This window comes from Mus caroli, chromosome 16 (genome assembly GCF_900094665.2).
Source record: "Mus caroli chromosome 16, CAROLI_EIJ_v1.1, whole genome shotgun sequence".
In the NCBI taxonomy this organism is placed as follows: domain Eukaryota; kingdom Metazoa; phylum Chordata; class Mammalia; order Rodentia; family Muridae; genus Mus; species Mus caroli.
In genome coordinates this window covers 26,478,780-26,489,918 of record NC_034585.1, presented here as the reverse complement: position 1 = coordinate 26,489,918, position 11,139 = coordinate 26,478,780, and the positions used below count along the sequence as shown (strand labels likewise).

Genomic DNA, 11,139 nt, shown 5'->3' with positions numbered 1-11,139 from the left:
TAGGTGGAACAACAATATGAACTAACCAGTACCCTCAGAGCTTGTGTCTCTAGCTGTATATGTAACTGAAGATGGCCTAGTTGGCCATCATTGGGAAGAGAGGCCTCTCGGTATTGCAAACTTTATATGCCCCAGTACAGGGGATGTTTTTTTCTTTTCAAATGCAACAAGTCTGATTTGTGATTGTAGTTCTTAAATTATGCAGATGACATACATATCCATAAAGGATATTTTAGGCTGTGCATAGTGGGGTCTTGTAACTTTAGCTATTGAGGATGCAGGAGGGTCGTAGCCTAGAGGCCTGCCCTGGGCTACTGAGCTAGTTCAAAATCTGAAAGATGCTAACACAAGAGGAGGGAGGGTAAGTAGATTCTGATTGGCTCTAAGCTGCAGCTCTTGCCTCTTCATAGGAAGAAACTACTGTCATTCAAATATTCTATGATGTGACAGGTGCTACCTGACAAGGCTGAGGAGGGGCTGGCTTCCTCTAGTGGGGCCAAGGATGAACTCCAAGACTTACTTTCAATTAGTAAATAAAACTCGTGTACAACATTGGGGTTCTATTTCCATTTATTTTAGATAAAGTCACTTCCTGTGGAAAAGCATGAAGAAAATGGTGGCAATATGGACCCAAGATGCCAGGGTTGGGAAGGGGATGCACAGGGTCCTTCCAAGAATAACCTGTGAAGTTTCTAAGAATGAACCCATTAATTCATTTACATATTGTTCACTGAACGTCTACTGTGGGCCAATCACCTTATTTTTATATGTTGGGAGACAGATGCAGAGACACAGTGTGCATCGAACACACAAGTCACTGGGGTATGAGCAGACCTCAGAGCAAAGGGTGGTCCTTCTAGTCATTTCCACCTGTGTGGATTAAATACGTCTGGGAAGAATTAAGGCAAAATAGGAAAGGGAGCAGAGAATAGCCTCCGCAGAGCTGCTTGTTCTAGTATTCCTGAACTAAGGGGAAGGCTGGCTAACATACTGTTGTCCTGTGGAGACCAGGAGAAGTGTAGCAATGCATATTAAAGCAAAGGCCCCAAGAAGCTCCGTTTTTGGCATGAGGAGACAGAGCTGAATCCTTTTCTCTTCTCTCTCTCTCAGATTCCAGGCAGTCCACAGCTTTGCCTCAGGCAAAGCTTTGCCTCAGGGTCCACTGTGTGCAGCCATGGCCAGCTGCCACTCTCTGATTCTTCTTGATGGCACTATCCAGGGAGACCCTCTGGACCTGAAGATGTTTGAAGCCACCAAATGGGTAAGTCTCTGACCTTCAACGAATGCAAAGAGTTTCTTTAATGCCAGCACAACACAAGTGGTATCACAGCCTTTTAATACTCAACAAACGTGGGGTTTCCAATATGGTATAAAGGGCAAACTAGTCTAAGCCTGGCTTCCTGATCGGAACTGCGTGTATATTGTAGGTTTGCTAGGGGATTAAATGAGACTGTGCCATAAGAATTCTTAGTATACTTGTCAGAGCCAAAGCATTTGGCACCTATTCTAAGTCTAGTAGTTATCAATACAATTATGACTCTATAATTATTTTCTAATCTACCCTTCTGTGAGCTGGTTTTGGAATTCTCTAGAGCTAATTTGATGAGGTGGTGGTCTGTGAATTATCATGATTGCACTTTTTAAAATAATATATGCATAGATCAAAGAACACATCACAGGATATCCCATAAATATACACAATTGTTACTTATAAAGAAGAAAGGCAAAGCATATATGTTCTAGTATATGGGGATTAGGAAACACAGTTTTCCACAGTCCTTAGGACAAGTGCGAGAGCCGCTGCAATCAAGAGTTTTATTCTACTCTATTGACTATTCCTCTGATTTCCAAGACTGAGAGCAGAACTCATTCCAGAATGTTCCCTGAGATTCTAACCTAGTTCCAAGAGCAGATGCTCCTGCAGTACAGGAACCTGGCTTTTTCTGTTCTGGTTTCAGCTCTGCCCTGATTCTCAACCTCACGAGGTCTTTCTTCTGTGTGTTGGGACCTTGGCTCTCATGGCTGTGGCATGAGGGGATCGAGCCAGTACAGGTGGCAGCCATATAAAAGGACAAAAGAGTGCTAATCTGTTCTCAGAAGGAACTGTATTCAGAGACAGCCTTTAAGAACTCTCTCCCTGGAATCACCGTGGCTGTGGGCAGAGCAGGGAGGCAGAGGAAACATGATTTGAGCTTCTTTACTGCAGCTAACGTCTCTCCCCATGGATGGGAGCTCAGGCCCTGGGAACTGTGTAACCACCTCTGAAGAGATGTCTCTGGGGGCCCACCCTCCTCTGACCCATGTGGTTGTTTTGTAGTCTCTCATCCACTCTGGAATATTGCTTCTGTGCCTCTAAGTAGAGGTTACACTTTACTTCCTGAGATTGGTTTTGCTTTCTTTTTCTTTTTCTTTCTTTCTTTTTTTTTTTTTTGTCAGCCACCCAATTAGATGATTACAAAGAACTTTAATATCTTTAGGTAGAAGGTTTCCTTGCCTATAATTTAGAGTCATTATTAACAGTGGTTCCTAGACAGAAATCATGCATATTGCAAAAATATATCCTGCTCAGTCCACTTTAGACAGATAGGGGACAGCAGGATCAACAGTGACTCTGGGGAAAGAAAGGCTGCGAGTTGCCTGCTCCACACAAAACAAGCCTGGAGATTCATACTCAACATTTGCACGTTAAGCTCTTCAGAAACAGAGACCGAACCTTTATGCAGCAATTCCAACAGCGAAAGTCAGATAAATTGCATGAATAATTCAGGAGTGCGTGTCCTTCAAGCTCTACCCCTCTCAGTGCTGCCTGCCTTTTGCTTCCTGGAGTAGAAGCAGCCCGACTCTAGCAGCCCAGAAGGAGGCCTGTCAATATACTGAGGTGGTTGAGGGGGTCTTCTCAAGAGGGAGTTGCAAACTTAGTATCAGTGTGTGAATAAACAAACCCCATACAGTGAACGCTCTCTTTTGTGGAACAGGAAATGACTGCTTCTGGGGATGACTTCCATATCAAGGAAATGCTGGCATACACCATGGTAGTGAAGCCTACAGACATGGTGGGCCAGGTAAGACGCACATGCTGATCTTCCCATAGCATCCAAACCGGGGTGGGGGGTGGGGGGAAACTGCTCTGACCACAGAATTGGAAAGCACATGGTTGTGTCTTGAATTGATGATGTAAAAATGTGTTATATTTCTTCTGCATCTGGTAAAACAGGGACTGGGGGTGGGAGGCAGGCAGTTAATTCCCAGTATCGCTCTGTCAGTATGTGCCTCTCCGTTTCTGGTCCATCAACCAGGTCCCATCGGAAGGACTCGCAATCGTCCATCAGTTCCCGTTCTCATCAGCACTACAGAGGATGACGGTCATCGTCCAGGAGATGGGAGGTGGCCGACTGGCGTTCATGAAAGGTGCACCGGAGAGAGTGGCCAGCTTTTGCCAACCTGACACAGGTTGGTTAGCAAATGTTTTTGGGGTACAAATGTGCTATACACACGTTTTTGTTACCAGCCAAAGTTGTCTCCAGAACACTCTAGATCCAGTTGCCAGATGGACATCGATCGATTCATGGGTATTCCAAGATCAGTACTAAAATCAAGTTTAAAATTTTCCCTTTCTGTATTTCCCAGTTTTCCATCTTGGAGAATCACCACCCCACACTTGAATCCTCCAGTCCTCCATCCCCAATTCCTTCCTTATGACTGTTCTGTTATTCCCTGTATTTTTTCATCTGATTGCTTTCAACAGTCCCCACCAGAGTTCAAATTCCTTTGAGATCACAGATAAATTCTTCATGATCTGGGCCCCCTATTAAATAAATATTCCCTACTGCGTTGTCCCTCACATCTTGGGCTTCCCTGAGCTGTCTTAGACTCCCCTTCCCCATGTCTGAGCACATCTGGTTCCTCTGTGGCCTGAAAGCACAGTCCTTCCCCCACCTTCCCACCTCCTCCCAGTTAAGTGCAGGAGCCCCCTAACTACTCTGCAGGGCCAATCTTGATTTTAGTTTTAGTGTTAGTGATCTGTTTTTCACCCAAGTAAACTGATGTCTGTAGAGCAGAGCTTGATCGTATTATACCCTTAGTAAACATCTAGAGGATAAAGAGTTCTATACATTCCCGATCCTTAAATTTTCAAGTGTTTCTGTCTCATTTCAGATTTACTAGATCGTAAGGTGTTAGCCTGAACTTTTTTTTTTTCCAAGACAGCATTTCTTTGTGTAGCCCTGGCTGTCCTTGAACTCGCTCTGTAGACTAGGCTGGCCTGGAACTCACAGAGATCTGCTTACTGTTGCCTCCCAAGTGCTAGGGTTAAAGGCGTGAACCACCACCACCTGGCTTTATGTAACTCTGCAACAGAGTGTTTTCTCGAGTCAGAACTGTATTACTGTGAAGAACCTCTCTTCCCATGCTAGCTAAGTAAACATTGCGTAGTAATCCTATGTTTTTGTTTTTTTTTGTTTTTTTTAACAGTACCAACTAGTTTTATTAGTGAACTTCAGATTTACACAACACAGGGTTTCCGAGTCATAGCTCTGGCCTACAAGAAGCTGGAAATGGACTGCCCCACAACTGCCTTGATGAGGTAAAAAGAGAGGGCTTTTCTGCAGAAGATGGTTTGGAGAGGACAGACATATCTGACTGGGATGGGAGTCAAAGGTTCTGGGTGGGCCCAGCTCCATACCATGCTCAGGTTGTGTGCATAGACACCTCTGAATATGGCGAATAGGGAGTTATGCTGCCTGGCCCAAATCACAAAGCTTATGTCAAAACACTGTCAGAATATATGAGATTAAGCTGTACAGCATGCAAAACGTAAGGTGACCTTAGGGTTTAGTGAAACCAGTTATGTGGAAATAACCAATGTTTTAGAGCTTGAAGTTGGGGCCCTGGCCTTGCCACACACATTGGTTAGAAATAATAAAATTTCACGTTTGCTTAGAAACAAAAGCTTCTTAATAAGAAGCTAATAGCTAATGAAACAACAAACGTCAATTGAGCTTATGAAATCTAAGTGATGTTCACAGAGAAACAGGAGGACCTTCTAAGGGGTCACACTGGACAAAGTTTGGATGTGTGTGAATGAAAGTAAGGGTTCGCAGTTGTGCGTTGCAGCAGTGACAGTTCCACTTTCATTGTTGCGGTTGTGGTTATGGTTGCTTTTCTGCCCTTTGGGGGAATCCTGGTAATTTTGCCTTAAATGACATTTCTAGGGTTTTGTTTTGTTTTGTTTTGTTTTGTTTTGTTTTGTTTTGTTTTGTTTTGTCAGTCACTACTATTTATGCTTTTGTAGGGTTCATCAAGCCTCATTTCAATTTTTTTTAGAGTCCCACACACTCATTTTCATATTCATCCGATGCAGCAGTCTTTAGTTGTGACTATATTTTCACCTCTTCCCTTAGCATCTTAGAATTTATATGTGCTGTTATCTGCACATATTATCTGCAAAAATTCCCCCTTTACAGGAGTTAAAAGGAAGAAGGAAACAGTTTATTATAAAAATAGTAAGTTAATAAATTTTTAGCTGATGCCAGTGAAACAAAGGGAACAGGTTGGGAGCTTGAGAGATGGCCCAGCTGGGAAAGAACTTGCCTTGCAAATATAAGGACCAGAGTTCAGTCTTAGAAATCATTAGAAATGTGAGGTTTGGTAGCCTGTGCTTGTGATCACACTGATGGAGAGGCAGAGGGCAGATCCCTGGGCTGACTGGCTGGCTAGTCTAGCCTAGGTGGAAAGCTCTAGGACAGTCCTCTATATGCACACACCCACACCCACATACACACATACCCCATAGAAAAACATAGTCACACAAATATACACATACCCCTTACACACACACCCTCACACATACATACTCATATATACATACATACACACACCCCCATACACACCCTCCTATATATACCCCCCACATACTCACACACAGATACTCTCACACACTTATACATATACACACCCCATAGTACCCTCTCACATACACACCCCATTCACACACACATACACACACCATCACACACACACATACACACTCACACACACATACTCTCACACATATACATACATATACATACACACGCACCCCATATACACACCCACATACACACCCACATACACATACACACAATCATACACACACACAACACACTCACACGTACACACATACACACACACTCACACTCACATGTACACATACACACACACAAACACACACATATACACACACAAACACACACACACGTACACACATACACACACACTCACACTCACATGTACACATACACACACACAAACACACACATATACACACACAAACACACACACACATACACACACACACACACACACACACACACACACTGAACAGTTGCTCAAACCTGAGAGTAGACACCATGAGGCTACAGTGGCTTCCTGCTATGCAATGTGTGCTATGTAATGCAGCCGGCCTCAATGCCTCACACAGTCTTACTGTAAAGATGGCAGCTCGGCGACATCATTAACAGCTCCTGGGAAAACTTCAAAAGGAAATAGTACAACTTCCTCTCAATTTGCATACTTGCAGTATCCCTGCAAAATTGAGGAGCTGCAAAAATACTTGGTGTTTATATGAGAAGCATTGCTAGGGGAACTATACTAGTAACATATCTTATTATTGTTTAAGGAAACAATATTATCTATAGAGTGCTAGCCTATACACTAACTGCAGAACAATGATGTGATCTGAACAGCACAAGTGCTGGTGACTTACAAAGTCCATAAGTATCCAGTGAAATATTCAAAGCGTGTGAGGGGTGAGTGATGATATTTTGTGCACTTGTCATTGCAGACAATCCTGCACACTTGCAAAGATTTTTGCCCCCTAAAATCTCAATAAAATTCTGTCCCTGCTGAGAAGGACTGATGGAACCAATCCTCTGAGATTGGGTTAGGGACAAATGAGGCCCAGAGGGAGAGTGGTGTGTGGATAGTCACCAAGTGTCACATTTGCAGGCGGAGTATTGGACCAGTCCCTGATTAGCCAACTTAGTGAGACCTCCTGAAGTTTTGGCTATTTCAACTCTGGATATTATGATCTGGTGAATTCAGTTCTAGGTCACTGAGGTCAGTTTGGGAAGTGGACCGTGAGAATAGATGTCACAATCTGAAGTAGAGATACTTTGGGTCAGGGAAGGGTTACGCAAAATTGGACTTGGTGCTGATGCTGCTTACAGCCCTGCTTTCTGCTTGTCACCCAATGCGATGTGTGTGCATTTACAAGCTGTAAATCCCCGGTTTGGGAATAGTAGATGTAACAAGTCCTTCCCTGCGGAGGAAACTGCACACTTGGGAATGGTGAAAGCTGTGGTCTGCAGGAGGGTACTTGCCTTTGTTAAAGGCATTGACATCTAAATTCTAAACTTGCAAACTCTAGTAAGGCCTGAACACAAACTGACAAGTAGGATCTTGCCGTCTGTTCTGGATTTGGCTCTCCCATTCCACACCATATCACCACCATGGGGACTCATAGCTAAACTAATTACTCTATCTTTTGGCTATTTTGGCTCTGAATTTTGAGATCTGATCAGCTCAGGTCAGGTCACTGAAGTCAGAATTGGAAGTGGACCTTGAGAATAGATGTCATAATTTGAACTAGAGATATTTGAGGCCAGGTGGGCATGGTGTTGATACTGATACTAAGACAGAACATTCTCTCTCTCTCTCTCTCTCTCTCTCTCTCTCTCTCTGTGTATGTTTACACATGTCTCTATGTCTCTCTCTGAGTGTGTTTACTGACAGTACTTCTAGTATCAATATAGAAGTCTTATTGAAGATTTTGCTGTAAGGACCCAGATATAGCTGTCTCTTGTGAGACTATGCCGGGGCCTAGCAAACACAGAAGTGGATGCTCACAGTCAGCTATTGGATGGGTCAAACGGCCCCCAATGGAGGAGCTAGAGAAATTACCCAAGAAGCTGAAGGGAACTGCAACCCTATGGGTGGGACAGCGGTGTGAACTGACCAGTACCCCGGAGCTCTTGTCTCTGGCTGCATATGTATCAAAAGATGGCCTAGTCGGCCATCACTGCAAAGAGAGGCCCATTGGACTTGCAAACTTTGTATGCCCCAGTACAGGGGAACCCCAGGGCCAAAAAGGAGGAGTGGGTGGGTAGGGGATTGGGGGGGTGGGTATGGGGGACTTTTGGGATGGCATTGAAAATGTAAACGAGGAAAATACCTAATAAAAAATAAATTAAAAAAAAAGAATAATAATTATCAGAAAGTATGTTCCAAGTTTGCTACAGTTTGTTCATATTCTTCTGTCAGAAAAAAAAAAGATTCTTGAGTGAAAAATGCAGTTTAATCCCTCTTTATTATCCCAGTACAAACAACTACACAATTGAGGAATCCTATTTTAATAGTATGTCTTATGTGCCTTGAGAAACTTTGTGGTTATTGTATTGGTTTTATTTCTTATAACATCTACCATGTACCCTGATCATTGTATAATGTATTTATTAACAAACTGAACAGAGACCATTACATCTTTTTNAGNAAAAAAAAAAAAAAAAGAAATTTTCTTCATTTACATTTCAAATGCTATCCGGAAAGTCCCCTATACCCTCCCCTCGCCCTGCTCCCCTACCCATCCACTCCCACTTCTTGACCCTGATGTTCCCTTGTAATGGGGCATATAAAGTTTGCAAGACCAAGGGACCTCTCTTCCCAATGATGGCCGACTAGGCCATCTTCTGCTACATATGCAGCTAGAGACACGAGCTCTGGGGGTACTGGTTAGTTCATATTTTTGTTCCACCTATAGGGTTGAAGACCCCTTCAGCTCCTTGGGAACTTTCTCTAGCTCCTCCATTGGGGGCCCTGTGTTCCATCCTATAGATGACTGTGAGCATCCACTTCTGTACTTGCCAGGCACTGACATAGCCTCACAAGAGACAGCTATATCAGGGTCCTTTCAGCAAAATTTTGCTGGCATATGCAATAGTGTCTGCATTTGATGGCTGATTATGGGATGGACCCCTGGGTGGGGCTTATTGAAGGTTTTTATTCTGCTTTATACATATTTCTTTAAAGGTTATGCAAATTTTAAGAAAGAAAGAGGTTATCTCAGGACTGACCACCGTCAGCACTGCACTCACTAGTCTTTATTAATGTAGATGCTATAGGAGGCACAATGTGAGGTCAAGAAACAGGAAAACAGCATATTACTCCACACTGCAGGGTCCCAGACCCTTCATGGGACCATTCCTTTCCACTTCTTGGCTCAGAGTTAATATGCTTGAAAGGAAGACTGAAGGGATTTGGGAGATAGAAACGTTGAGAGCCAAAGACATAGTGGAACAGCACACAGGGAGATCAGTTTACTCCAGGTCATGCAGCAGTGTACTGAGACTGGAACTGTGGTGTCCTGATCGTATCAGTCACTGAGATCTATGCTGGCGACAAGCCAGAGGAGCTAGAAATGGGTGTTCTAAGATGTCCCTGGGTGTTTGAACTTTCAGCCATTTTCTTGGCCTAATGTAATTTATTACTGGCTCATGTTATATAATCTCTTAAAATATCTAAGTCCTGTGTCTCAAGTACGAGGCCACGGAAAGACCGTAAAACTCTTATCAGGCATCAGTTAAGTTATTCTTGAAGGGAGGTTCAAATATCTCCTTCAGAAAGACTCTAATAACTCTAACCAAAAAAAAAAAAAAAATGTCTGCCCGTCTTTTGACTCCACAGACCTCTGGGTTTTGTGTTCGCCGTTGTACAATTCCCAGCTTTGCATATAAAGAAGGTGATCATGTCTAATCTTTTCCTCCTCTGTAAGTGTGAAATCTTGGAGTTGGAGCTCCTGCAGCCTCTATAGAGTTTCTTCTTCTTTTCCTTACCCAGTACCTGCTCAATAGACACCGATGAGCCTAGCACACTGTCTAGTTCTAGTGAGAAACCAGAATGACATTTTCTTCACATTATGGCCAAATGTGATGGAATGCAAGCATCCAAGTGTGCTGAGTGGGTGGTGCTTGCTGAGAGCTTCCTGTATGTGGGCATCTGGTGGGCATTAATGAGCAGAATCTTGGCTCGCCTGGGCTCCCTCCTGGGGAATAGAGGCTGATCAATAAGCCAATACTGAAAGGCATGAATAAATAAAGAACCAGCTAACTAGGGTAGAAGTAAGGTGTGGAGAGAGCAGGTGTTACCCTTTGGAGAAGCCTTAGAGGCAGGCAGCATGAGGTGGGACTCAGGCCATAGGCAGGATTTCGGAGGCAGATGATGAAAACTAATGTTTGCTACGAAATAAGAAAATCACCAGTCTGGAGCAAAAGTCTGGATGGGATTAAGTGCAGAGCATATCCACAGTGAGTGGCTCATCTGTAGCCAAGGTGAGAAGTTGCTGCATCAGGGAACTTAAATACTATACTGGAGTTAGTGAGAAATGAAGCCATTCTCCCAGGTCTGCTCTGAGATGAGAAGCTGAAACTCTTCACTTCCTGCCACCTAGTGGAGGGAGTCATAACATTCTAGGAGCATCTCCACCATGTTTCTGTATCTGTATCTAAATAATGGAACTGTAGGAATGTTCAAATCTCTAATCTCCAATGCATTCTCCATACTTGGTCCTGTAGGATATTCTTGCTTGTGGTCTCATGGTACCCTCCATGAAGTGCTGGAGTATTCTATGCAGAAGAACAGAGCTTCCAGATGAGAAAGAAGGGAGGGTTCAGATTGGCCTTAGTAAAGGATTCTTTTATTTATTTATACCATACCTTATGGGGTTAAAACGATACCTGTATAGCCTTAGTTTCTAGAGAAACTGAGATTTTGTTTTATTTTTCTTGTTTCTCACTTAATGGACACAACTTTCTCTCCCCTCTGGGGGTCAATAGATGAGGGAATGGAAGTCAGTTGAGCCCTCACAGAGGCCTGAGCAGTCATGAGCTAGTTCTGCAAAGGCCAAAGCCAAACTTCAGTCCTACAAGTCCTCTGGGTTCAGTTGGGCTAACTACTGCAGTCCCCCTCTGCCCCCCAACTCCACCTGTTCCCTGTCAGGGTTGTTTGTGGCTGGGGAACAGTGTTGGAGTGGGAGGTGGGGGTGGGGCAATGCCATGGGGAACTCTGCCTTTTTGCTATCATTACTAAAACAAAACAACAAACAAACAA

General features: G+C 43.6%; 1 protein-coding gene across 1 annotated transcript in view; it reads left to right on the top strand.

Moving 5' to 3' along the window:
- Atp13a4 (ATPase 13A4) overlaps nucleotides 1-11,139 on the top strand; it is a 130,881-nt gene that overhangs the window by 88,484 nt on the left and 31,258 nt on the right. The window contains exons 15-18 of the mRNA XM_021184681.2: nucleotides 1,111-1,261; nucleotides 2,976-3,062; nucleotides 3,297-3,450; nucleotides 4,471-4,582. Of these exons, the coding sequence (XP_021040340.1) occupies nucleotides 1,111-1,261; nucleotides 2,976-3,062; nucleotides 3,297-3,450; nucleotides 4,471-4,582 (504 nt within the window). The remainder of the gene's footprint in view (nucleotides 1-1,110; nucleotides 1,262-2,975; nucleotides 3,063-3,296; nucleotides 3,451-4,470; nucleotides 4,583-11,139) is intronic.